The sequence below is a fragment of the Yarrowia lipolytica genome, chromosome 1C (assembly GCF_001761485.1).
Source record: "Yarrowia lipolytica chromosome 1C, complete sequence".
NCBI classification, from domain to species: Eukaryota; Fungi; Ascomycota; class Dipodascomycetes; order Dipodascales; genus Yarrowia; species Yarrowia lipolytica.
The window spans coordinates 984,821-1,011,973 of NC_090772.1; the positions used below are offsets into that span (position 1 = coordinate 984,821).

The 27,153-nt window shown below is 48.4% G+C and overlaps 9 protein-coding genes across 9 annotated transcripts; 3 read left to right on the top strand and 6 right to left on the bottom strand.

Moving 5' to 3' along the window:
- Positions 1 to 310: 310 nt before the first annotated feature.
- Positions 311 to 2,059, top strand: YALI1_C09851g (uncharacterized protein; the record flags this gene model as incomplete). Its single annotated transcript, XM_501555.3, has 1 exon — positions 311 to 2,059. The coding sequence occupies one exon, from the start codon at positions 311 to 313 to the stop codon at positions 2,057 to 2,059; it is 1,749 nt and encodes a 582-aa protein (XP_501555.3).
- A 67-nt stretch (positions 2,060 to 2,126) lies between these two features.
- On the bottom strand, positions 2,127 to 3,002 carry YALI1_C09878g (uncharacterized protein; the record flags this gene model as incomplete). The annotated part of the gene is made up of 1 exon (XM_068282238.1): positions 2,127 to 3,002. One exon carries the CDS (start codon positions 3,000 to 3,002, stop codon positions 2,127 to 2,129), a length of 876 nt encoding a protein of 291 aa, XP_068138339.1.
- A 684-nt stretch (positions 3,003 to 3,686) lies between these two features.
- YALI1_C09885g (uncharacterized protein) lies at positions 3,687 to 4,187 on the top strand (the record flags this gene model as incomplete). The annotated part of the gene is made up of 1 exon (XM_068282239.1): positions 3,687 to 4,187. One exon carries the CDS (start codon positions 3,687 to 3,689, stop codon positions 4,185 to 4,187), a length of 501 nt encoding a protein of 166 aa, XP_068138340.1.
- Positions 4,188 to 4,579: 392 nt separating this feature from the next.
- Positions 4,580 to 7,564, bottom strand: YALI1_C09923g (uncharacterized protein; the record flags this gene model as incomplete). Its single annotated transcript, XM_501558.3, has 1 exon — positions 4,580 to 7,564. The coding sequence occupies one exon, from the start codon at positions 7,562 to 7,564 to the stop codon at positions 4,580 to 4,582; it is 2,985 nt and encodes a 994-aa protein (XP_501558.2).
- A 2,657-nt stretch (positions 7,565 to 10,221) lies between these two features.
- YALI1_C09950g (uncharacterized protein) lies at positions 10,222 to 10,725 on the top strand (the record flags this gene model as incomplete). Its single annotated transcript, XM_501559.3, has 1 exon — positions 10,222 to 10,725. The coding sequence occupies one exon, from the start codon at positions 10,222 to 10,224 to the stop codon at positions 10,723 to 10,725; it is 504 nt and encodes a 167-aa protein (XP_501559.2).
- A 745-nt stretch (positions 10,726 to 11,470) lies between these two features.
- YALI1_C09977g (uncharacterized protein) lies at positions 11,471 to 12,919 on the bottom strand (the record flags this gene model as incomplete). Its single annotated transcript, XM_501560.3, has 1 exon — positions 11,471 to 12,919. The coding sequence occupies one exon, from the start codon at positions 12,917 to 12,919 to the stop codon at positions 11,471 to 11,473; it is 1,449 nt and encodes a 482-aa protein (XP_501560.3).
- Positions 12,920 to 13,982: 1,063 nt separating this feature from the next.
- On the bottom strand, positions 13,983 to 16,841 carry YALI1_C10016g (uncharacterized protein; the record flags this gene model as incomplete). Its single annotated transcript, XM_501561.3, has 1 exon — positions 13,983 to 16,841. The coding sequence occupies one exon, from the start codon at positions 16,839 to 16,841 to the stop codon at positions 13,983 to 13,985; it is 2,859 nt and encodes a 952-aa protein (XP_501561.3).
- Positions 16,842 to 18,096: 1,255 nt separating this feature from the next.
- Positions 18,097 to 19,350, bottom strand: YALI1_C10041g (uncharacterized protein; the record flags this gene model as incomplete). Its single annotated transcript, XM_501562.3, has 1 exon — positions 18,097 to 19,350. One exon carries the CDS (start codon positions 19,348 to 19,350, stop codon positions 18,097 to 18,099), a length of 1,254 nt encoding a protein of 417 aa, XP_501562.3.
- Positions 19,351 to 23,334: 3,984 nt separating this feature from the next.
- Positions 23,335 to 23,823, bottom strand: YALI1_C10086g (uncharacterized protein; the record flags this gene model as incomplete). Its single annotated transcript, XM_068282240.1, has 1 exon — positions 23,335 to 23,823. One exon carries the CDS (start codon positions 23,821 to 23,823, stop codon positions 23,335 to 23,337), a length of 489 nt encoding a protein of 162 aa, XP_068138341.1.
- Positions 23,824 to 27,153: the final 3,330 nt, after the last annotated feature.

The window sequence follows — 27,153 nt, forward strand, 5'->3', positions numbered from 1 at the left end:
CGGGGATCATGAAATCAGCCCAATTTGACCAGTCAATCGTCCCTACAAAAGAGTGATACGGCTGATGGAGCATTTTCATGCCCCAAATGTCCCCATTGTTACACGTGCACGGGAGCAGTTATATCACCTGTGGTGCGTATATTGGTGATATCTACAAGTAATAGTATCTACTTGTATGTGCTGTGCATACAATAGAACATACTGTATTTTAGCCGCTCAAATAAACTCTGCAGAAACTCCAAACTCACCTCCGTGATCTAGCGATAGCACCCTACAGTAGCTAGAGTCCACATGCAGGACCGGTCGCCACATGAGATTCGTCACGTTCAACATCTGTGGCATCAACAACGTGCTGAGCTACCATCCATGGAACGAGCAAAGGTCGTTTGAGCACATGTTTGCGGTGCTGAAGGCGGACGTGATCTGTTTACAAGAAACCAAGCTCCAGCCCCATTTGCTGAAGCGAGAACACGCCCTTGTGCCCGGATACGATTCGTACTGGTCTTTTTCCAACACAAAAAAGGGCTACAGCGGCGTGGCGGTCTATGTGAAACATGGCATCAAAGTTCTCAAGGCCGAGGAGGGTCTTACCGGTCAGCTGGTATCTCCGGACTCCAAAAAGGGACTCACCTACCAGCAGCTGTACGAGCGGCAAAGGGAGAGAGACGGCAGCAGCAAGAGTTGTATCGGCGCCTATCCCGAGGGCAATCCACAGCGGCTCTTTCAGGTCGATTCGGAGGGCCGGTCTCTTGTGTTGGACCTGGGGTTCTGTGTCGTGTTTGGGCTCTACTGTCCTAGCACCGCCACCGAGGGCGAGGAGCGAGATGCCTACAGAGACGACTATTTTGGGTTGCTGGAGGAACGGGTCAACCTTCTGGTTGAGGCTGGACGAGAGGTGGTGGTCATGGGAGATCTCAATGTGGCACGCGAGCTGTACGACTCAGCTGAGGGAATGCAAGCGCTGCACAAGGCCAAACACATCACTCTACCGACACTGGGAGATAAGGAGGAGGGCAGGTTTGTGGAGGTGTTTGAAAAGCTCAACCCGGGACAGTGTAAGAGCTGGAGGGAAGCCAAAGTTGGCCGACGAGTCTTCCACAGACTGGTCCCCGACCTGTTACAGGACTCGTGCCGCGACAAGCATCCCAATCGACCCGACATGTATACTTGCTGGAACGTGATGATGAACTACCGGCCCGGAAACTTTGGGTCTCGTATCGACTACGTGCTGGCCTCAAAAGGTCTGAAGGTGGAGGATGCCGATATTCTGCCCCACCTGGAGGGCTCAGACCATTGTCCCGTTTATGCAGAGGTGCGCGAACCAGACGCGTGCCAAGAAAAAGACAACCGTGCCACTCAAGGTGCAGCTAACCAGACCAAACAAGCGTCGTCCTCAGCCCCAAACTCGTTTCGGCCAAAACTGTTCCACAGAACTAACAAGCAGTTTGTGCAGACCACCTCGGTCATGTCCATGTTCCGGGCACAAACGCCGCCGACCAAGGGCATTACCAAACCCAAAGCGCCCTCCAAATCGACTGCCAAAAAACAGGCGGCCATCTCCTCCTTCTTCCAAAAGCCAGATCCAGAAGCTGCCGTCGTATCAACATGCGTCTCGGATGTGCACACAAAGCCGTTGGGACAATCACAATCACCCGCCGCGTCCCCAAATATTGAAAGGACCTATCAAGGTTGCGATGCAGGTGCGCATGCGACTCGAGAGGGTGAAGATACGAGACCGCAAATGGCCACCAGACTGGACTTGCCAGAGCCCACCGAGTACCTAGACATTGCGGAGCGCGTGGAGGAGGCCGAAAAGGTCGCGTCGCAGTGGTCCAAGATCATGACAAAAAAACCTGCCCCCGTCTGTGCCCACAACCTCCCGGCGGTGCTAAGAACCACCCGCAAAAAGGGACCCAACCAGGGCAAGCACTTTTGGGTTTGTGGCCAGAACCACTCGCTGCAGCTCGTCGGCGACTCCTACAAGGCATCGGCAGACCCCGACGCCAAGGGCTCCCAGGACGACACCAGTGCCAGATGTAACTTCTTTCAGTGGAAATAAAATTAAATTATAATACCGTTAGTGTGTCCAATGATAAACGTACAGTGAGTACAGAAAATTACCAAGCTCAACCCAGTGTGGCATGCTTAAAAAGCTGCCTGTTGGTGAACGAGCGAGTAGTCAAGTCATCATAAGGAGAAACGAAATCATCAATATCCAGAATGTCAAAATAGTCCTGCCCATCGGGAGGCTGCCGAGGGACGTGCTGCTCCTGTGAATCTGATCTTGGTCCTTGCGATGGGAGAGTGATATCATCCAGGGGCATCATGAGGAATTCTCGAGTAGGTGTATCGAGAACAAAGTTGGGGTCATAGCACGTAACGTGAGAGTTGTTGCTAAAGAAAGCAGTCATTGGGCTAACAGTCATCCTTCCCCCGACACCAACGGTAGGGCCGACCAGTACTTGGAGAGCAGTAACCTTGTTCTTACCCTTTGCTCCCTTTTTCTTAGACTTAGTTGCACCCTTCTGGACCTTCGGCTTCTTTGGGGACTTGGGCAGTTTGTTCGGGATATACTCAGGATAGTCGACTTCGTGGTATAGGGCTTCGAAGAAACCCATATACTTGAACCATCGCCGAACAATAGGATTGGGGATTCCCGAGCCCCAGATATAACTGGAGACCCTCGAAACAAATGCTGAGTTGGGATCAATGCTCTGAGAGCATCTGGATGTTGCATTTCGGAACAAGATGTAGCTGTTCCTAGGTTTCAGAACTTTGGGTTCAATGTACTCAGGCTCATTCGTTCGACTGTCTTGCCTGATGAACAGCCCCTTGTGACCGTCATATTGCAAAAAGTTGAGTGATATTTCCAGTCCATTTGGCTTCTGAGTTAGAACCGTACGTGAATCGCTAGTGTCCCTGTCGAATAACATAGCCTCGGGGTAGGGCTGTTCTGTTTGGGGTAGTTGAAAGGAATGAATGTGTAGTATCGTGTTTTCCATTTTGAGGATGTTATGTGTGGCTTGGTATAGCTGATAATAGCCAGCCAAGAGAGTTGCATGTTGTTTATATATATTTGTCGATATGTGTTGGTCTGGAAATACTAGATCTCTAGTTTAGGCAATTGTGATGAGGCAAGAGCCAATGTCGCTTAAGGTGTCTTTGTTCCAGAACCATATGCACGGCGTGCATGAATAATATCGGGGTAAACTAGCCACATCCACCTCGTCTGACCAGTCCAAGTGACCATTGTAAATATATATCTAGAAACGGCCCCACCAAGTACACCCTGGTACTTAATTAAACAGATACGACATTTTTTTTCTCCCCACATCACATGCCTAGCCGAACCCCTACAGATATCTGGCGCTGCCAGCGCCTGATCTTGGCCGCAAGAAAAGGCGAAACCACGTGCCAGGCCCTTCACGAACAGTCAATCGAAATCTCCAGTTCCCTTAAATGGTTTGAAGAGATTTCTGAGTGGATGTCCAAATTCCCTGAGAGTGGACTCTACATAAGCACAACGATTTGGACCTTTTTGGAGGGTGTTCCAAATGAACACAGAATCAAATACGACAGGCTGATTCGCCACTACATCACTTACATCCAGCAACTGGTACCAGCGAGATTAGTGAGTATATTGAAAACAAGAGCAGTATTGGGGAATACTAAAACAGAACGAATGGATGACCAGTAAGGCCATACTGGGTGCTGATTGGAATGATGAGTACAGTCTTGCAAAAGGAATTGCCGCAGAGCTGCTTGATGACTATCTAGAGGTCGCAGCAAATTTAGACAAAGACATAGAGGCGAAATCAGAGGCCTATGAGGCCAGCACCAAAGACCTCGAAGTCAAAGCCAGAGCTCTAAAAGAAGCTGACAAGTTGCAGAGTCTGGATCACAACTGTGACGTCTTTCCTAAGAAAGTCCGGAATAGGTTAAGTAACGAGGTTACCGCCTATCTTGACTCTCTGTTCAAGATCTGTTCTCATCCAACCAGAACAGAGAGGAGAATTATTGGAGAGCATTGTGGAATCTCACTTCATCAGGTTACACAATGGTTCACCAATCGTCGGTTCAGAGAGCCCAAGACGGATTCCCCTGATGATGGATCAACTAGGTTCATACCTTCACCCATGACTAGTCCCGGGTCCATTGATGAGTGCAGCTTCCCTGAGAGCCCTTAGCATTTCTAATAAAGTGGTTACAGTGGGGTTTGTCTCATGCATGTCAACATAATTTGCATCGTAATAAATAGTGTGTGTCATAGTAACATAGAACTGTCGCATTGGACAGTTGTCATGTAACGAGTAAAGCATCGCAGAGCCTTCTTCATCATTCGATCACTAAAAATATCATTTCATTCATTTACCATACATGTTATACATACATCAGCCGCGCGTAGCTTAGTCCTCCTGGCCAGGAATGGACTCCTCCTCGTCCTGATGCAGGTAGGCGACCTTTCGCATCTGTCCAAGTCGCTTTCGGGCGCCCTGCAGATCGTTTTCGAGCTTGAGAATCTCGACCTGCTGTTCCATTTCGGTCGTCTTGAACTCGTGCTTGGAGAGGGCAGCGTAGTCTACCTTTTCGTCCAGCTCGCCAAACTTCTTGTTGAGAATTTCCTGCACCTGCTTAGGTTTCGGCAGGCGGAAGTAACCACCTTTGAACACTCTTCCAGCTTGTCCTGGGTCTTGGACATGAAGGTAGCCTTTACTCGAGAGGCAGCAACCAGCTGAGCAGTGGAAGCAGCGACGTTGTTGGAAGCCACAATGAGCTCCTCGAGACCAGAGGTTCGTCGGAGAGTGCCGTCGGCCTTCTCGATGAGAATGTTGGTCGATGCAGCTACACTCTTGGCCGCGGAAATAAGACCCTCGGTCCACTTGTTGTTCTTCTTGTAGAACTGTGCTCGAGAAGAAGTACCTCGTCCCTGGGCTACAATCTCGTTCTGGGCATCGGTGGCAGCTCGAATCAGCGCAGCAATGGCGTTGATGACGGCCTGGGCAGCCTGGATGGCAGCCTCGTGCAGCTGCAGGTCGGTGGTCGACTTGAGAGGGTCGGACTGGTTAAACTTGAGCAGATCGCCAAGCTTAGCAGAAGCAGCAGCAATGGCATCAGCAGCCTTGGCCATCTCTCGCTCAACGAGGTCGCCCAGATCACCAGACATGTTGATGTTGGTCTTGGGGGCCATTCGCTCGGCCAGCTTGGTGAGGTGCTGAAGAGCAGTCTGCACGTTCATGTTGAGAGTGATGACCCGCTCCATCTTGTCATCCAGAGGGAAATCCTCAATGATCTCAGACAGAAGACCAATAAAGTTTCGCTCTGTGGCCTCGGCAGACTCACGAGCAAAGTTGACAAGGGCGTCGGCAGAAGCATCGTCCTTGGCCAGACGAGTGAGACCCTTGGAGTTGGACAGAACATTCTCCACAGCAGTAGAGTAGATGTTGACGGTCTTGATGATCTCGGCGTAGTCGCCATCGGTTTCGTCGGCCAAGAAGTTGTTGAACGACGTGGCAAAGGCGGAAGCAGACTCGGACGCCTTCTCGATGACAGACAAGAGATACTCGGGAGTCGAGTTCTGGTTACCGGCCTGCATAGGCGACTCGAGCTCGAAGAGAGCGTCCTGAACACGCTGGGAACCGGACTCTAGAAGAGCATCAATGATAGAATGCAAAGCAGCCAGGGGAGTGGATCCACCGTTGCTGTTGTTGCCCTGCTGCTCCTGGTGCAGAGCCAGCGAGTTGAAGGCTTCGTTGAGAGCCTCGTACTCAATCTCCTTCTCTTCCAGTCGTCTCAACAGATCAGAGTCATCTCCTCGCTCGTCCAGAGCCCGCTGCTTCATCTTCAAAGCATTCTCAAGCTCTGAAAGCTCTCGGTTATGCTTCGACAAAAGAAGAGACAGATCAGCACCGGTAGATCGGTCCTTATCGGCCAGCTTGTCCTGGGCCATTCGAAGCTCTCGTTCCAGACGCTCCACGTCCTCCTTGTTGCCACCCTTGGCACGGTCAAGATCATATCGAGCTCGATCTCGCTCCTTGATGAGATCAGCAAGCTCAATGTTCTTGTGTCGCATGTCTCGCTCCAGCTTCTCAGCCTTCTCAATGGCTTCCTTAGCTGACGCAGCCTTCTGTTGGGTAGCCTTGAGCTTCTTGAGCAAGGCAAGATATTCCTCTCGCATGGACGAGTACCGTTTGGCCAGAGTCTCGTACTTTTGCCGCCACATGGTGATCTGCTGCTGAAGAGATTCAATCAGATCATCCTTGGCCTGGGCGCTCTGATGAGCAGTCTGCTGCAGCTGATTCAGCTCAGCCTCCAGAGCCTTTACTCGACCATCGTACTGCTCCAGCATGAGCTGATCCTGATCGTACTGACCTCGGAGAGCCAGAATGTCTCGCTCAAGCTCGGCCATTCGACCCTGGGCATGTCGGGCCATCTGGTCGGCCATTAGTTGTTCCTGAGCCCGCTGTTGCGCTTCCATCTGCTGTCGCTGCTGCATTTCAAACTGCTGCTGCTGCTGCATCTGCATCTGCCGGATGCGCTCCTCCTCCATGGCCTGTTGCTGCCGTAGCCGCTCCTGCTCGGCGTCGTACTGTTGCTGGGCGAGCAGCGCGTCCTGGGACCAAAAGTTCTCAATCGGCTGAGCCTCAGCAGGAATAGAGGGCGTAGGGGTCGCCACAGGCAAGGGAGCGGGCTCTGGAGACACAGATCGGGTCTCGGCCACGGACTTGGGTCGCTGGGGGAGTCCAGGTCCGTCCTCCTCTTCAAGCAGGTTGGGAGGGTTCTTGCCGAGCTGCGGGATAGTCACGATGGATCGCAGGTACTTGAGAGTAGAGCAATCGTAGTAAAAGTCTCTCAGGCGGTCGTGCTGCGAGTAGAATCGCTGCCGGAGAGACTCAAGAGCCTCGTCGTTACCAGTAGACACATGCATGGCTCGCAGCATGGAGATGACGAACCGGTAGATTCCGTACGACTCGGCAATCATGGGAACCAGAGACGAGATTTTGCACTCGTTGGATCGGGATCGCTGCAGCGACGAGAAGACAAGTCGCTGGAAGTCGTCCACTCCGTCCTGGAGGGTCATCAGGTTCATAATGGCCTCGTATCCCTCGTTGGGGTCGTTAACGGTTCGCAGAGAAATGTAATCCTCGTACTCAAACATTCCGTTGAAGGCCGGGTGGTACTTGTGGAAGGTGAGCTTCTGCATGAGGAACCGGACATACTCGGAGATGAGCTTGCCATAACCATGGTTGCCCTGGTTAGGACCAGTGTAGTTGTTTCCTCGAGCCAACGACTGGATGAAGTTGACATTGGCCTGGGCATCTCTCAGCGCCGATGGGTGGCCCTCCTGAAGCACCTTGTGGATGGTGATCAGGGCCTTGAAGACCATGACATCGTCGGTCTGCAGGGGCTGAATTCGAATGCCGTTCCAGAAGGCCTTGGACGACCGGTGGTCATGGGTGTACACAATGCATGCTCGCACGTGTTTCCGCTTGGGCGCAGACTCGTCTGTGTTGGTCGCCTTTTTGATGTTGACGTTGAGGTCCACTTCGGCTCTGTTGGAAGACATCGTAGAAGGGAGTCTGAACTAGTTGTTGAGTTTGTGTCTTTAGCGGCTGTGTCTGTGTCGGGTTCGTTCGTAGTCGCTGTGTCTGATTGCTTTTGTGTCTGCGTGACTCCTTCCTCGCTCAGATGAACAACTCCAAGTCCAAGTTCAGTAAAGCAAGTGACACCGGTGATAACGCATAGCCTCGTTATGCGGTGTTTTTATTGGGACAACTTTAATGTCACAGTGTTAAGTCCGAGTGAAATTTGAGGGTCTCTAGAGCTGAGGAGCAGAGAGCGAAAGTGGCAATATTGTTGCATTAATACGGACTTGCTGAACTTGTGCCATGTCAACTTCTGGGACTCTCCAACACCGAGATCAACAGAGTTTGCCACAATACGAGTACGAGCACATACTGACACGTCAAGGACATCTCCAATACACCTACATACATGAGGAGTAAAGACGGCTAGCACTCGTATCGATCTAACCGGCTTAGTAAGAACCCTAGAATAGCTCAATTGAGAACACAAAGTCTTTGGGAGTAATTGTGGTCCGAATAAGTCCCTGTATAACCACTTGGAGGACTTATCAGAGGGTTTTATATCATCCTAACCGCCCCCTCATGCTGATGCTGCATGAGATATTAAACGGGGAGTATGCAACCCGAGAACAGAACTGTGTGAGTGTTTGTGGGGAGTGTGTATGGGGTCACGTGATAGATACCAAGCGTCTCATGACGTGATAAATAAGGTCCGTCTATCGGTCTTTCTCTTACTCAGCAGCAAGCGCTTGCGAATGGCTTAGCTACGTGTCTCCACACTAAGACATGGGGTATGCATCTTTAGGTTGTGCCGTTTGGAATCTGGAGGTTTCGTGGGAGGGGTTTGGAGGGGAGGTTAGAAGTGGTATTGAGAAACTGAAGACGTAAAGGTGTTTATTGCAACTTTGTGGTTCCATTTCAGCTTTAAAAATTTCAATCTGGTGAGTATTGCGTCTTTTGGTAGACTTGTTCACCCCCCTAATTAGCGCACAACAATACGACACCTAGAGCTATTTCGAGAGACATTGAAAAAAGATTGGAGAGACTTAAAGAGATGGGTTTATGAAGTGTAACAGCCGTGGCTGGGTGGCGAGAATGGCAGTGATGACTAATTTTAGGGAATTAAGCAAAATGCCGTAATGCAGACATGTTTTGGAGGGTACATTAACTAGTTTTTGGGTCAATAAATACAGGTAATTTAGTTAACATAGTGGTTAGGTATTGGTTAAGCAAGATATGACAAAGGTATCACGTTCTTATAAAAAAAATATAAAAAAATATAAAAAAATATGGAGGTTTAGCTGACTTCGTTGTTAGATATTGGTTGAGCTGGAGATGATCTGGGAGAGGTTTTTGGGAAGCCTCGTGAACGCCATTTGACTGCTTGTTGAGAATTCACCAGTTCCCCTGATGTTAGTGGGTCTGGTTCCGTGTGATTCATGCCGTAGTGTATCCCTAACTGGATCTTTGGTCCATCTCAGCTAGATAGCTAAGCGTAAAGACATCATCGTACCGTGTCTAAAGTTCATGGGATGAGTCTACAGTAGATCAGCGGTGTTTTTCCGACGTCAGATTCACCTCAAACTAATCACTTGCATCAGTACAACCAGACCTTTAGTTTCATTACTCAGGCTTATGTAACTCACGCTATCGAGCAGTCTACAGCAATCGTCAAAGGTACAAGCGCCAAAATCAAGTCATATTCTGGAACAGTACGGCTCTCACTTCAGATTACCATCTCTTGCTCTCGTATATACGTTGCGCCACCAACTCCAGCCTCCGTTACCCCCAATATTGCAGCGTCACACTGGCGTTAATGGTGCATGGTATGGAGCAAGTGGAAACAGAGTAGAGGGCTTAGAGAGAGCTTAGATGGAGCTAACAACAGCGATAAGAGATATTAGACGAGTGCAAAGAGAAGACCTTCAGCTGAAAAAACCCCAAATGACGCATGTTTACTTATCTAAACCACAAACACGTCGTCTGAGGCACGTGCTAGCATCCCCGTATCCTGTTAAAACTGTGATCGACGAATCGCCAACGTCCTTGTTTTGACGTCATTTTACATTCGGTTCTTTCAGGGGGTGCTTCTCAGCTGTTTGGACTGAGACGGAACGTTAGCACAGCGACGTTGATAGTTGGTGGCAGCGGAAAACGGAGGGCGTAGGAAGTAATATGAGGTCACGTAGGTGCCAGTAATGTCGAAAAAAAACAAAAAAAAACAGCTTCGTTGCCCAAAAGCCGTCCAAAACCACCGTTTTCTAGCCCCTTATCGAGACTCCCTTGCACCTTCCACCTCCTTCGAAGAGCTCCTTTTCACACCCTGTGTGCACCAACACTGCACCAACCTTCTTTGGAAAATTAGGGTTAGGGTTAAGCCCCCACTAGAGCGAATCCTCCCAAGGGCAACCATTAAAGTCGCCACATGACGGGCTTACCTTTCTCTTCTCTACTCCAACAAAAAAACACCCTCCCCCTTCACTCGACAATCTGGACATAGGTCTCTAGATCGCGCCAATAACAGTTTATGTCTACTTCTATCGAAAACCTCAAGTCCTTTGGTGAGTATTTATGCGGTTTGCTCGGCGACAAGCGTGTGATACGGGCGTTGACATTGTTGTGACTCTGACAACACGAGATGGCACAGAAACGGTGGTGGCACAGACAAAGTGGGCCGACCAACGACACAGACACACACGTGTGTCGGAGGATGCAACATAATCGCAGCACTGCTCCGTTCCCCCTCCATCTCTATGTATTCGCTCATGGATCATGCGGCTGTGCCCCCAACGGGTGGCTCCAAACTCCTACTTCCCTTTTCTTCCCTTGCCCTTCTAACACAGATCCCTTCGCCGACACTGGTGACGACGATACTCAGCCTACCAACTACATCCATATCCGTATCCAGCAGCGAAACGGACGAAAGACTCTGACCACAGTCCAGGGCCTTCCCGAAGAATATGACCTCAAGCGAATCCTGAAGGTTCTCAAGAAGGATTTTGCCTGCAACGGAAACATCGGCAAGGACGAAGAGCACGGTGAGATTATTCAGCTCCAGGGAGACCAGCGAGACAAGATTGTCGACTTCCTGACTGCCAAGCTTCAGATTGACAAGAAGACCATCAAGAAGCACGGTTTCTAAATGGATCCCGCCAGTATATGTGGCTCAAACCTGCCTGACACGACTCCCATAGCGGAGTGCGATATAACGAGATTAATTCCAATATCTGTGATAAACCTGTATGGACTTGTAGGTAAATAAATGTGCGTGTAGACATAGCAAGGCTGAACGTTCAGGGCGTCTGACATAAAACGCGCTCCAAAAATGTATCAAAAATGTATCAAAAATGTATAACTTTTGCTCTAGATTCGACCACCGTCATCCTCAGCGATCAACTATGGGCCCTACGCTTTTGTCACCTACTCTATGGCTACTTTTGAACATATCACAGCTCCTCGAATCGATATTGTATTTTCATGTTGGTCTAAACTTCACAGCAACTCTAATCCAAAAAAATATCCATGTGTGTGTATGTTCTCAAATATTCGTGTTCTGGAATGTGCATATGAGTCACGTGACAAGCGGGTTGAGGAGCTACCACGCCAGGAGAGCTGTACAAATACAAGGGCATATTGCGGTGGTAAGTGGTGTTTATTTGAGCTGATTATTGACGGTACTAGAATATAAGTTATATGATGTTTCGTCTCATGCATTCATTCTAGATGCAGATGTTCGTTGGAAATGAAGAACGGTCTGGGGGTGTAATAATGGGGTGTTTGAATTATGATATCGTCCTCCTTGGATCCAGAGCTCTCCATTGATATATAATTTTTGTTAGTCAATTCTCATTTTCATTACAAATGCTATGCTATAGTATCATTCTCATTCATGTCTTGAAACCAAATCCGTAATGATCAGATCTCAGGTAAGAGTTTCCTGGAGTATCGTAGAGAAGTTCTCTGAAGGTGTGTTCGTTTTCCGGGTAGTCCTCATGAAATCTTCCTCGCTTTTGGAGTTCTGGGATCAGATATCCAACGATATCGTCGTAGGTTCCTGGGAATGTAGCATGACTGAGATTGAACCCATCCAGGTCTCCTATTTCGATCCAGTCTTCAATAATATCAGCCACGGTCTCCGCGTCACCAACGGCCACTCCTCCTCTTCTAGCGAGCTTGTATTCGTTAGCCACTTTGTCCACGTCCCATACCTCATCTTTGGAGTCCGTTTGAGAGGCCCACATGGAGACAGCCTTTACGAGGTTTGGATTATCGGTTTCTCGCAAGTCCTGTCCGGGGGGGTATGATTTCAGATCGGCTCCAAACATCTGGGAGCAGAAAATGAGCGCTCCTTCTTTGTCTGAAGCGTCACTCAGCTCCTTGTAGTAGTCTTGAGCTTCCTGGTTGGTGGCCTTGACGATTACCATCAGAGTACTGACTACGAGCAGTTTCCGGTCACCAGCAGACTCTCTGAGAGCATTGACTGTCTGTCTGATCAGCTGAGGACTTGGACCAGCGATGAAAACAGCTTCAGCATGTTTTCCAGCAAATGCTCGACCTGCAGAAGACATGCCAGCTTGGAAAAGCACCGGAGTTCGCTGCACGGAAGGCAGAGCCACCGCCGGACCCTTGACTTTGAAATGTTTACCTTCATGGTCAATGTAATTTATCTTGGAAGTGTCAAAGGCGTCAGTTTTGAGTCCCTTGATCACAGCGTCTTCGGCCCATGAACTCTCCCACAGCTTGTAGACCACATCCATGTACTCGTCTGCCTTCTTGTATCGGTCGTCATGCTCCACCTGGTGTTCCAGGCCAAAATTACGAGAGGCAGAGTCGGAGTTGGAAGTCACAATGTTCCATCCGATTCGTCCATCTGTCAAATGATCCAGGGTCGAAAATTGACGAGCCAGAGTGAAAGGGGGAGTGTAAGAGGTCGAAACGGTGATTCCAAAGTTGAGATGGTCGGTCACAGAAGCCATGATAGGTACTAGGAACAAGGGATCATGGCAAGGGAATTGGATCTTCTTCTCCAGGCCAATAGGGTCTCCATCACCATACACTTCTCTGAACCCCAGGTGGTCAGCAATGAAGATGGCATGAAACTTTCCCTTTTCCAGCGTCTTGGCCAATTCTTGCCACGGTTGTCTCTTTGCAAAATCTCGACCGAACTTCGAGTGATCAGGGTGGGTCCATAGTCCAAAGTTCAGATGGGTAGGAGTGAACATGACGAAGGCATTGAGAATAATCTTCTTGGTGCTCTTGATTCGCTTGGCCGGCAGTTCGCCATTCTCATCATAGCCTCTGTAGCTGGCCACGTCAAATCCTCGATGGTGGGGCATACTGACTGCTTTTTTTTGTTTTGTTTTTTGGCTGAGTCCCGAAGCTGGACGTCTTCCACTGATCTCTATATAGCCTCCCCTGTGGCTTTACGTAGGTTCGTGTGGCTTGTATACGAGATATTGAAGGGTAATTGTCAGATAGATGTGAGGGAAACACTTCGCACGGACTAATGGCTAGCTGGTCGACTGCGAGTCAATCCTATGAAAGCCCATGTTATCATCACCAACTTCAATTGACTACATATGGGCATTTTCTAGATCTCCAGAGCTTAGAGCACCACCTCCGCTTCTACAGCAGTAGAAATACCCCGCTAACTCCACCGTAAATAAAACTCTGATCTCTTCCCTCTATTACTTCTTATGGCACGCTATCTGTATCTCATGTGGTACGAGCTGAGTTTAGACCCGCCGAGTGAGTGGTGGTCGAACTGCACCAGCCAGGACAACGTGTGTGACTGCTTCTTCGTACCTTAGTAAGGACTTCAGTTCATATAAGCCCTTTTTAATGAAGTGACATCAGGTGGATTTAACTAATGGAGATGTTCGTACATCTATAGCTCGGTCGTTTTGTTTCATTTTACGGAACCAAGTTCTATACAGTGCGGAAAGTTCGCCAAAAAACTCCTCCTATGGACCAGGTCTGGAAAAGAGACGGAGCGCTACTGTGCTGCGATGGAAACATTTGGGCCACAGACACGACTGTATGGGGTACGAATATGTGGGTTTGGCACCTCAATGAAGGTCGCCCAACATGAAGAATTTGGCCAGTATGCAGCGTTGTACAACCAGAAGGGTTCTGTCAACGCTTGATAGACCTCAAGAACAAGTTTTATATGGATGTAGGTGACATGCACGAAAAACACTCATCACCTTGATAGGGGTATCTTATGAAGAGGTGAGAATCTACACCTTCTCGAAGTCTTGCCTAGCCAACACCATCATGGGCTACCAGAGAGACTCGGACTTGTTCACTATTTAACCCAGGAACTAATGTAACCAGATATAATAACTTATATAAATGCATGCACCTGCGTATCACCGTTCCTGTCCCTATCGTTTATTATCATAGCTCCAAGGGAAATGTCTCTTCTTCGGGCCCTTTGGCAACATTGGCATTGGGTGCATCCCCAACAGGCTTTCTAATAACCTCCTTGGTAGGTGCGACCTCCTTAGCAATCTCCTTGGCAGTTTCCTTGGCCGCCTTTACAGGCTTGGGATCAGTGACACCCTTCACCTCCTTGACAGCCTTGACTTCATTGCTCTCATTCACATCCTTCTTATCAGCACCTACGGGCTTCCGGGGCACCTTACTAACCACAGGAGGATCTGATGCGGGAGGAGTTTGGACAGCAGATAGAGGCGAGGCCTTGTGAGAATGGAATACAAGCGCTTCCTTGGGAGGCGATCCTTCTTCCACAGGGAGAGAGACGACAGACACTTTGTTCTCGTCTCGAAATGAACTCATCGAAGACAGAGAGTCTCGAGATACCGAAGTAGCTAGTTTGGCAGCCGACTGAGCAGAGTCGTGAGACGTACTCCGCTTGTGTGCATCGCGTGACGTCTTGGGAGCAACGCCGGACTCACGAGCGAGGGGGGAGTCATGCGACGAGCTCATCTTGGGAGCTACTCCAGACTCACGCGAAGAGCCAATCTTCGGGGAGGGAGCCAGATTGGGCGACGCGCCGAAAGAGGGCGACAAGCCGGACTCACGTGACACACCAAGACCAATGGGGTCACGTGACAGCTTGGGCGACACGCCGGACTCACGGGTCGGGACAGCAACAGGCATGGTGGGACTGCTCTGCAGGGTGGGAGACACAGAAGTGGCAGCTCGAACAGGCTTGCGTTTCACAAATTGGTTCTTGTCAGTATCGACAGAGGCAGTGTTTGATCTGGGAGGCAGGGCAGGAGGGGATCCAGGCAAAGTAGGCGATGCCGGCATTTCCATGCCGATTGGTTGGTCAGGGTTGGACAGCTTTCTCTTGCGTTCTTGCTCGTTGATGAGATCAATCATTTCAGGAGGGAAATGATGAGGTTGGGGAGCCTTCTTCTCAGAAGGCTTTCTGTGGGTGATGGCAGCAGCAGGAGAAAGAGAGACTGTGGCGTCGGCTGTGAGATTGGGCGCGGTCGCTGATCTGTTGACAGACGCAAAACCTCCAGCAGGCTTGGCCTTTTTGGTAGCCTCGGCCTTCTTCTCTGTGTACCAAGCGCCCCACTTCTTCATGGTGCCCATGAAGTTGGTGGTGGCGGTGTTGTTAGACTTGATGGAATCATTGTCAGAAGTTGTGGGATGAGCCAGAGACGATGTAGAGGCAGCAGCAGAAGCAAGAGTCGTTCCAATGGCAGAGGTGGTCGCTGCACTATCGCTTACTGCTTCATCATCTTCAGGGGACGCTCGGAACGTTCTATGTCGCATTCCAGCATGGATGGAAGGGGGAGGAGTTTCAGACAGAAGAGATTCGTCATCATGATCACCGATCTTCTCATCTGTCAGGTCCTCCTCCTTGTTCTCCATTTCCTCCTCCTTGCCCAGATGATCTTCCCAAAGTCCTCCTCTATAAGGATTGCCAGGTTGCGAAGGGAAGAAGTTGATGTCTTCTGTGAACGGCAAAACAATGCTTTCCTTGACAATCTCGCGGATCTTAGACTCAATTACGTTGGTGACCATGGAGTAGGTGATTTGTCGCGCAGAAACGACAGGCTCGACCTTGAGACTCATCTCAGGCATGGACTCAAAGCCCCACCAGATTCGAGTGGAAGGAGGAGGCTTGACCTGGAATACAACAATGCCCTCCATCTTCGAAAGAGTCAGACGAAGCACCAGTGTCACAGGTCGAGGCTTGATGTTGATGAGCTTCTGGCCAAAGTTGAAGGTGGCCTTGGTTGAAATCTCAATTGTATATCCTCCGTTGTACGACAGATGAGCAGCCACAACAAGTGTTCCGTCGGGCTTGAGCTCTCTAAGTTTAGGTGTCGTTAGGAAAGGAATAGAGGTACCCACGTTGATCTTAGTGACTTGGATCTCACTCAAGAATGCTGGTCTTTTTACTCGAGCGAGCTTCTTGACTATTTTTTCTTCGAAATAACCCCGGAACGCATCTGTCTGGTATGCCGCCATGAACATTCGGGCAGTGATGGCATTGAACCAGGCCGTCTGCAAGTTTTCGTCCGAGGAGTGCAATTTTTGAATAATGTTAATCATGTCGTGATGGTCAAACATGAGAGCCTTGCCCTTCGGCGAGTTCTGGCACGTGAGCTCGACGATTCGGAAGTAAAGATCTTCCTTGAGCGAGCAGTTTTCCAGAAAGATGTAGTATGTGAGATCCTTTTTGATGTGTGTCAGACAGACCGCCACCCGCTTGGCCAGCAAGTTGGCGTCGGGCAGCTCTGGATACAACTGGACCTTGTACTTGTTGAGAACAATGGCGTGTTGCAGATCGCGCTCCTCGGACTTGTACAGAAACAGGTTGCCGAGCTTGAGCTCAGCATAGTATCGAGACTTGACTGGCTTTGGTTTTGTGGTGGTTGTGTTGGCGGTGGCTGTGTTGGCTGCCTGGATTGCCGGATTTGCGTCCTTTGAGGCGCTGTCGTTTATGTTTGTGTTGCTGGCGTCGCCGTTTCCATTGGCCAGCTTGTAGAGCGATGTGTAGGCTGAGGGATTGTCCTTCTTGTCTGGCACGTCGCCTGAAGGGTACTCAAAGTACTCCTTAGTAACGGTTACCCAGCCCGAGAAGACGGGTTTCTCGGTCACATTGGTAGGAATTAGCGGTTCGGTTTCGTACTTCTCCTCCGCCTCGAAATCCGGGTCACCATCGGGGGTTGTATCACCATCAATGTCTCCAGCATACCTCCACAAAAGGTATATCAAGCCGGGCAGAAAAGTGAGGCCTCCAAAAAGGTAGACACAGAGAATGAAAAGCATCACGTGACGTAATTCGGCCGGACCACAAGCGCAGACGTAGTGTTGAACAGGTCTGTGTTCTGTGTAGTTGAAGGTGGATGGAGTGGTACAAGTTTACTGTAGCTACGTACGTATGTATGAGTACTGCTACTCCAGAGTAGGTTTATGCTCATGCGTCTGAGACGTATTGCCACTAGATATGGGGATGGAGTTGTAAGAGGACGGTGCAGGGTATCTGGCGATCATAGAGGCTTGTAGATATCATTAACTAGTCTTTCTGTGAAAAACGCACTTTTCTGCTTCTTTATATCTCTATTCTAGCATGTTTCAGTCGCTCTGAACACTGTCGAAAATATGACAGCGTAAGCTAACTTTAGTATGGTCTCCATAAATAAGGAACTCGAGGAAATAAAGGCCCCTTAGTTCGTTCTTTTAGTACTATTGGAGGGGTAAGATAATGGAGGAGGGTGGTGCTTGGGGTTTTTTGTGTGTTTTCGGGGCTTTTAATGGCCAAAAAATGTCCAATATCCGTCTCAATCGTCTTTCTTCTGCTCGTCAATAAGCGCGATTTATTTCCGGTCTATGTACTGATCGTCGAAGATGAAAAATCCGCGGAAAAAATCGCAGAAATTCGGGGAAAAAAGGGCGTTAATCGTTGAAATTACCAATAAACCGTGGAAGAAAGATTGAGAGGCATTCGCACGTGTCGCTACGGACCTGGTCGTCACTACATCAAACCTCTTCGGGTAACCCCAATCGGATTTAAGAGCTAATCTTCTCCGAGAATGGTCTGAGTTCGGAATGACGAGAAGCTTGTGGCGTATTAGATGTGGTTTTTGCAGCAATTATGGACCGGCGAGGGCGATTGTGGGACGTGTACCGGGCAGACGAAGTGGAATAATTGTCTGATGCAAGTAACTTGCTCAACTATATTGCTCACCATAGAAACAAGGTTACTTGGGCTGCACCTTTTTGGGGGGAGCATAGCGTCAAGTAAAGGGTTAACTGAATAACACTTCAATAGTTGAATTTTACTTAACGAAGTGAGAATCCTTCTCTGCACGACTCCATAGGAAATATTGCAGAACTTGGAGGTGAGGAATATTGTAATCTGATGATACTCCATCCACCGGACAAGTCGCAGATTTCTTAAATCGTCATTTAATGTTGACAGTGCCCTCGTGTCCATCAGAGGTCCACTCGCACATAACCCAATATGATCGAAACGAATTTAACTAGTCAGTCTATTCTATATCGTGTCTATGTTATATATCGGTCAGACGGATTGGGCCTTGGGGTTGTTTTTGACCCATCGAGCTCTCAACCATCGTGCAATGTAGACGAGAGCCAGCAGAACGGGCACCTCGATGAGGGGACCGACGGTTGTGGCTAGAGCCTGGCCACCCTGGGTTCCAAAGAGAGAAGCTGCAATGGCGATGGCCAGCTCAAAGTTGTTGCTGGCGGCTGTAAAGCTCTGGGTCACCGAGATGGCATAGTTGACCTTGCCGACCTTCAGACAGTAGAGCATGGTTCCGGTGAAGGTGATGAGGAAGTAGACGACCAGAGGGGCCGAGACTCGTAGCACAGAGATGATCTGGTCCACCACCCTGGCTCCCTGAGATGCAAAAAGGACAATGATGGTGTAGAGTAGAGCGATGAGAGACAGGGGAGAGATCCACTGGATGAACTTGTGCTCGTGTTTGCTCCAGTTGGGGATCTTCTTGAACAAGAACCGGGTAATAAGAGCTGCGGCCAGAGGAATTGCCATGAAGATGGCTACGTATTTGGTCACAGAACCGTAGTCCAGATGGCCGACATGGGGGTCATGGTTGTGGTTTTGAGATACGTAGTTGACGACAAAGTATGCAAGAGGAGGGAAGAGAATGATCTGCAGAATGGTGTTGAAAGAGACCAGCACGGCGCAGTAGAAGCTGTCACCAAAAGCCAACTCGTTCCAAATTAGAACCATGGCAATACATCGGGCAATGCCCACAATCATGAGACCTTCTCTGAGTTCAGGCTTATCTGGCAAGAAGGCCCATGAGAGACCAAACATGAGAGCAGGAGACACGATCCAGTTGATGATGAAGGAAATAAGCAGTTGCTTCCACATGGCCCGGGTTTTGAGAGCCTTGGGAAGATCTTCAAACTCCACTTTGCACAGAATGGGATACATTGTGAGCAAGAGTCCAATGAAAATGGGCACTGAGACTCCTGTGAAAGTTGTACTGTTCAAATTGGGACCCGCCGAGGGCACAAATTTGCCGATAATGATGCCAATTGCCATTGCCAGGAACACCCAGAGAGGCAGAAGGGTTGAAAGCCAAGGAAGACGGGGATTTGCCGGTGATGGAGTCTCCGAGACAAACTTGTTGGCATTCTCGTAGCATTCACAGTTGTCAAGACACTCATGTGAGATGTAATGAGCCTTTTCTTTGTCGCCAGTGAGACTGTTAGATGCTGTTTGGGGACTAGTGATTGTGTAGCATTCACAGTCCGTAGGACACTGTTCATAGACCACGTTGGACATTGAGAGTGCGGCTATGTGAAAAGTGTTTAAGGGTGTCTGGGGGGGGGGGGGGGGGGGTTATGATTAGTTGTAGCAGTGGTTTTTGTGATGATTTTTTTCGTCTTTCGGATCCTCTGATTTATATACAGCAGCCAGTGAACTCCGTCGGACTCCGACAAAGTAAATCTGAAATTTAGCCTAATTGGGAAATGATGCATAGATGATGTATGGTGGTGGAATGGTATTAAAATAAACAGACTATCGGTAATATAGAATGTGAAATAACCGTCAGATAGCTCTAGGGTTAGTTAGTCACGTGATATAATTTTTATATCAATATCTCTATCCTTGCAAGTATTACAGAGAGGAATTCACATTCGAGAAGACACTGCTCGAACCTTAAAATACGGAACCCGACTGCATCATCAGAGTGGACCCTAATGAGTCTATCAAGCAGCAGAAAGAGAAAAAAAATTGACAGCAACGTAGAAGCGGTCTAGAACCTTTGTGGTTGTGTCGGAGGCCACTATTGGTAATGAAATTTGTCACAGGAGGGGTCTGGGCATAGAACCTGGAAGAACATAGAGAGATGATAGTTTTTGTTGGTTATTTGTCACTGGTGGAATGTTCCAGTGAAAAGTTCATACAGTAGCGCTACAATCACAGAAAACATTGGCTTGTAGAAAGCAGGAGCATAGAGTAAGTGCTATTTCGGCGACTAGTACATTGCGATGACTGACGTGTTATCGGCGATTGGTGTTGCAGATAAGCCAGTGATATGCTGTTTCGGCGTCTCGGGTTTCTGCAAACGTAGACAGTCCATTGCAGGAGTGTGCTAGAGTGGATAGTCTCTGACCTTTTCTGTGATAGTGCTGTAATACTGGTTCTAGTGGAGTTTCTTGAAACTGACCCTCAGATCAAGTTTCATCGGTAGTATCTTTGTGTAGTGTGTGCCCTTGAACGCCCTTGAACGTATATTTACTAATGGAGATGCTTGTGGAACGTTTAGTCGACGGCTATGAAATACTCACGAATATTCAAACGTCTCAATAATTGGGTACATTACTCGGGATTTTCAGTGGAGTGAATATAGATAAAATATTGTTAATTTACTAGATGTGGTACTGTCAGGGTGTAAAAATGGCCGATGCAGAGTACAGAGTACAAAGTAATAATCACGGGCCCACTGAGCAGGTGAACGGTGCTGTAAGTGACAAGTGTAGCTCCCCTACAATCGAATAATCTTCAGATTTTTTTTCTTTATTTTTCATTCTTCATTTTACATTTTTCATTTTTATTTTATTTTTATTTTATATATAAAAAGATTAAATTTTGTTGTTGCTGTTGTCATCGCTACTATATTTTACAAGCACGCCCCACTACTACTACTCACGTGAAGCAGGTTCCGTAAAGGCGTTTATTTGACTGCCAGATAAGAGGCGGAAAATATATAAATGAGGTCAATGCCTGTCATCTCACAGTTTTTCAAACGATACCATCCATGAATGCAAACATCCCCTTGGCAATTCTGGCGAACATGAAGCCGCAGGCGGTGGCCAATCTCATCTCATCGCTGCTCATTGTGAGATTAAGGAGATCGGGATTTTTCCAGACTGACCAAAGAAGTGGAAAAAGCGGAAAATTAAGAGAAACAAAACTGCCGACAAGAAAAGGGTGGTGGAGGAGCCTGGTCCACCCACAGCTTCGTCAAGCAGGGGGATGGCAGTTTGACTGACAGTCTGACTGATTCAGATGAAGGGGAACCCAACGATGATGATTCAGATACTACTATTAGAGATACTGATACTCTTAGTGATGCCATGATCGACCTGAATGACGGAGAGAGAGGTCAATTACACATTTTCTGAAGTCGATCAATTTGAACTAACAATTGATCCTCGATTGTTCTCCGGTATTCAGTCGGGTTCAGGTGCAGGTACAACAACCACTGCAATTACCACCCTACTGGTTGGAGATAACTGTCATCCCGTACCGCCTTCTATTGAAACACAGAGAACTTGAGCGACTTCAGGAGGTGATGTTGCAGGAACTACTCACACCCCTTAAGTGGAAACAACTCTAGTTGGAGCTGTATCTATAATGAAATTACAAGACTGTCCACCTCCATCGAATCCAATCTTTCGACGCTGACGCTGATACAGTCTCATCTATCCCAGAACGATGGCGTTGAAGATTATCAGTGTGCATACAAGAGTTGAGGGTTCGTTTACCGCTACCTGTACGGGGCCAATAGCCACAGTGTTATCCCTCCCGCATGGGTTCCAGTTGTCCTTCTTCTTTTTGCCTGGCATGAGATGCGGTGCGCCAGTGGAAACTGGAGTATTGTCGCTTGGCCCCATGGACAGTATGTCAACTAAATGGACAGTGTATAGCTCTGCGACTGGAAGACAAAACGGAGCAGTTTTTTTCACGATTTCGAGAGGTTTCTACAAATCCAAGCACTTTTACACGGAAACTGATACAATTGTTCATTCCAAACACTTCTCAGCATATCTTTCATTATGTTTACCGATCTACAAAAGGTCACATGGTCCCAATGTTCGTATTAGTTGACTTTACTTTAAAAAACCTTATTCACAGTTGACCCGTAACCACCAAATCATCCTAGTTAAGTGAAATTCATGATAGCAGATAATCCTCGGAAATTTCAACAAATAAGACCCTATAAATTATCTTGACCCACTTTCACCCACATTTACCACATGTCCGCTCTTTCTCACAGGGTAACGTGCTGACATGTACCGGACCCACATGTACTCTAGGGTTTAAGTTACCCGGCACTGGATGCCTCCGCCATATATTCTCAACCTTTCACACTCTTCCTCTTCCACACATTGACACAAAAAGGTATGTATCGCACAAACCACAGCTGTGGCGACTCAAATGATTAAGAACTTTACCAATTGTTCCAACCGACTTCTGTGAAGATAAACCGGCATCGTTAAGCCATTATGAAGACTCTAACGACCGACTTTGTGTCACACGTTTGAAAACCGTTTGCTAACCTCAGGTGAGACACAGAAGATGCGGACAAGGATTTTTCAAAGATGATTTTTCGACCGGGCGGACATACGCGGGGGGCTTACATAAAGCGCCACACATGTACAGTGGTGTGGGCCTTCGGTGCTTGATGATACGGTCTTAACTGAGATTTTTGGATGGTAAAGCCATTTCTTTGAGTACGCTAACAACAGATTTGTGCGTGCATGCACAATGTGTGGTGGCCACGGGAGAATCTTCTCCTTGGTCGCCTTGCAATCTACTGGATATCGCTACTGGCGGTAGTCAGGAGAGGCCTTCCCGCAAATGATGTTATATTCACACTGTTTGAGGGACTGACATCTCTATGAACATTAAACTTATACTGATTTAATGAGACTGATGCACTTTGGAAGGCCCCATGTTGATGATACCCCTTTTTATATAGTGAACATATTTCAGGCTGACTTTTCACTCGGTTAATGATTCCGAGTTGGTCGTAATTGTACCGACGTGATCGACAGTGCAGATTTTTTACAACTGAAAAATAAAATTGGTGAAAAAATAAAATTAGGTGAAAAATAAAATTAGGTGAAAAATCAAATTGGGTAAAAAATTGGATGAAATAATATTTTCCGACACGCTGATTTGCTGTAGAACTAGGACACTGAAACTGAGTGGTTGTGTATATCATGCCGTACAGTTGTTGAGAGCTGTATAACAGGTCCTCGTATACGCTCTACCATACCGCACGTAAGATCCACAGCTGTGTTGTGATATCTGTTATGATGTCTGTTATGATGATACTGGGTGGCGCATGTGTACCTGAATGTCTACAGTGCGAGGTGCAGACTGTATGGTACATGATATAGTAAGTGATACAGTGTAGTGACAATGTCTGGGGATGTGCTGTAGACTACTGCGAATTTTCAGAAGCCGCAGTGGAGTCCTTCAGTCTGACGCCGAGATCGACCAGCTAAGCTAGGAGAGTGTTAGACTACGACTCTATACATAGGGAACGTACGGAGGCGGCTTCTCACATGCCGTAATCCACGTCTCTGGGCCGCCAGAGTTGCCTTGTAAGTGGTCTGCTAGGTTCAATATGGGGAGTGTGTGAGTTTGTAAGCAGATTCGGGTCAAGTGCAGCAGGCGGCATTTGAGACAGCGCTGGAAGGAGATACAGTACAGATACTCGTACGGTATGCACAGTATTGGGTTGTATCTATGAGCGTGTGGAACCGTTTTAGATCGGTTGAGCTCCTCTGGCGAACTGGTGGCGACTCGTAATTCAGTCGCAAACTCAGACCAGGTCTTCTGAGGCTCTGGTGACGACGGCTCTTTTGCTTTTCCACCTGCCGTCGTTTCTTTTTCCCTTCTTCGAGCGTTGAACTTCGAGTTTGAGCAGCTTTGGATTCGCCACATCAAAGTCTCTGTGGAGACATTGGCCCAGGCCTGTTTAAGCGAAAAAGAAACCAACTGAATTGGCAGCAGCATCGTTGAGGTTGGTAAACTGGCACCCGGAAACGCAACGTGGCTGTATACTGTTTGTAAGCGTCGCTTGTAGATACGACACCGCTCTGTGCGTGGGCCATGCCAAGATGGAACAATCAATGAGGTTGCTCCACGAAAAACAGCAGGGACGTTAAACATCAGCTGGCCACGGGACCAACAGCTGTAAGATACATTGCCATCTCGATCGGACTTGTCTTAGATAGTGGCGTGTGTTGTGGCTGTAGTTCACCCGGTGATGGACGATGAGCTCTATACTGTATTTGAAAGGGGCAAAATAGACGAAAGCCTTGCTGTGGCTGGAAATATCGGTGCGAAACCAACCGAGGGCAACTACCGTCGCATCTCGACACCGACTCTTTCCCGCGCTTCCGTATTTTAGGACGCAGCGAAAATATACGGTCTGTGCGTGAGACAGGTACACGCTGATGCTGCTGTCATGTACGAAAACAGGGCGAAAATAAATATCATAAATTCCTTGGGACAGGACGGGTCCGGAGTACCAGTAAAAAGAGAAGAAAAGGGCGATAATAAGACCAGGGTTAGGCCGAGACCCTAAGACGTCTCTAAGGTGACAAACCCCCTGGCTTTCCCAGGGCTTGGACTGGATTTGAGGGCTTTGGGTACACTCCCTGTGCAGTATGATTGACACTATCCGTGCCGTTGGAGTTTACTGGACAGGCTGCAGCTGCAAATGCACATATTTACGTCATGGAGGCATGGCCCAATATGCTGGCTGTGAGAGGTGGGTCCGCGGAATGTGTGATATGTTGGAAGCGGTAGTATCGTAGACGTGGTCATCGGACGTGTGTGTGTGTGTGTTGTTTGAGGTATGTTTGCTACAATGGCTGCCACGAGGACCAGCAATAGAGTTGATTTGGCGGAGGGCCTGATGGTCCGAATTTGCTATACAATTGAGTTAATCGATGGGGGCTGGAGGAGACGAGAGGAGGGACGGGAGAATGGGCCGAGGGGGATGGAGCGGAATAATGGTAGATAATTGGGAAAAACATGGCAAGAGGGGGGAAAATAACGGGGAATTGCAACAAAGGGGCGTACAGCGGTTGGAACAAGACCAAATATAGCCAGCTTGCGTGTCATCGATACCTCTTGGTGGTGTGCTCCGACGGGCTGTTGGGCGAAACTCATAGGTAAATAGACTTAAAGACAAGCTCCAAAGTCAAAGGGAAAAAATAAAACAAGGAGCTGCGCTGCAGTGGCGAGAGACAAGAGGCTGGAGTGGAATGGACATTTTCTGTAGAGAAGGAGATAATTATAATTATAATTATAATTAAATATATATATATATATAAAAGAGTGGAACAGGAATAAAAATCGGAGAAAAAATAAATGGGGCCAACCAAAACACCACAAATACACGGCCACACCGTCTCATTCCGTCCTTGCCCAAACAGGCAATCCTATAGCCCCCGCGACCCCACATTATACGTCCCTGTTTCACTGGTTAGTGAATTATGTCAATGCAACATTGGATCGTGGGGTTCGTCCGAGTGTACATTCTTGTAACATTGACATCTATTATAAGCGGAGGGTTCGATTGCGGGGTGGGTACTGTACAACGTGTACAATACGTCATCTCCAATGTGTCGATTTTGCGACTTTTGCTTTTGTATATTGGGCTGTCTCAATTGACCATCCATTGTGGATATAGTTTTATTGTTCAGTGGTGCCTTATGGAGTGGGTCGCTGAGACTAACTAATTAACGTGCAGTTAAAAAAAAGAGGAATTTGGCCGAATATAGATACTGAATGGAAACAAGGCGGATGATTCTCCCAAATATTCGTCATAAAACGTTGACGAAGACACAACAGCATAGCTGCCTGCTCCACTTATCATTCGGCGCATTATCACCCCACCTACAGACCCATATTGACGAGGGTACAAGCTAGAATTCGGTCCGACGCACACACGTGCACGGATAGACGGATATGGCGGAAGTGGAGCAGCTTCAGATGGCATGAGGGAGAGGTCACGTGAATGCTAAGGGTAGCAATAGCCGGTTGTGCATGTATCAAATACTATGAGTGGAGTATGTAGTAGTAGAGACAGCTTACAACGTTCTGGCACTTGTACCAGCCGTACCAGGTACCGGTACGTCTTCAAATCTGTACAACCAGGTTGTTACATGTACGGCACCGGTTCCCATACCCTACCTACGAGTAGGAACCTCCATCTATGCTTTGTTCGTATGGAATAGCTCCACCGAGCTGGGTTCTCTGCAGCCGGGATGGGCACGAGGGCTGAGACAACGGGTTAGGTTGAGCTTGAGCGTGAGCCTGAGGCGTAGCAAGTGTAGCAGGCAGCAACGGACTTGTTTTAGGGTCCATCGGAGCTATGTTTGGGGCAGCCGTCGTGTCAATGGCAACAGCTGCGTCCGCGGTGACGGTGGCAACGTGCGTGCTGATATGACAGACAGACATCATACGCTATCGGTTGCTCCCGATGCTGGACACCTGCAGCTCTGGAGATAAGCGGTGGCAAGGCACGGAAGTGGCGGGAGGGGCAGGGTGGGCTCCAACAAAGTGAAGCGATGTTGCGGCGGGCCAAGCTAGGTTTTTGGCCGCTCGGGGGGTCGGTATTTCGAGGCTTGCGGGTGCCTGTGGCTACAAGTAGTGCATTTGGGGGGTGGGAGGCTACTCCAGTAGCGTCTTTTTGTCGTCGTGCATGCCCAGCATCTACTCGGGATTGAGTCTATAGAGTCGACGATTCCAAGCCCAATGGGGCCGATTTCTTTGCTATACCTATTTTACTCGAATATCCACGATTTTTCTCTGTCGCGGCCTGGTCCCGTCAAGTGTCAAATACCACTGTCAAATTAGGTTGATACTCCCAACCCAGAATGGTGTGAGCGAAATAGCGAGGGTGGTAGAAAGTGGCGATGGAAACGGGTGGAAAAAACTTGGGGTCTATTGGGAGAAATTCGAGTGTCATTCGCGCACGCTTGGGCCAGAGACGATGACGACGTTGGCGGGAAGTGCAATTCACGACAAAATTCAGCCAACCAACGGCGTTTGTTTGTGCTGACTGGAAATGTACAGGCTGCATCTCCATGTAGATGAAGGGCGGAAGAAGGGCCGGTGCAAGTTGGCGAAAAGTAGGCAGATTTGAAAGACAAAAACGCCACTGTACGTATTTCGCTCCCCTGAGTGCGTTTGTGGGAAAATCGGCTCAATTCGCCCTCGATCACGTGGATCTATTGACCTCTACTGACCATCTCTCATGCTCTTGTAACACAACCTAGTATAGGCTCTGGATGTGGACCAACCCAAACGGCCATTAAGAGTGTGCATGGT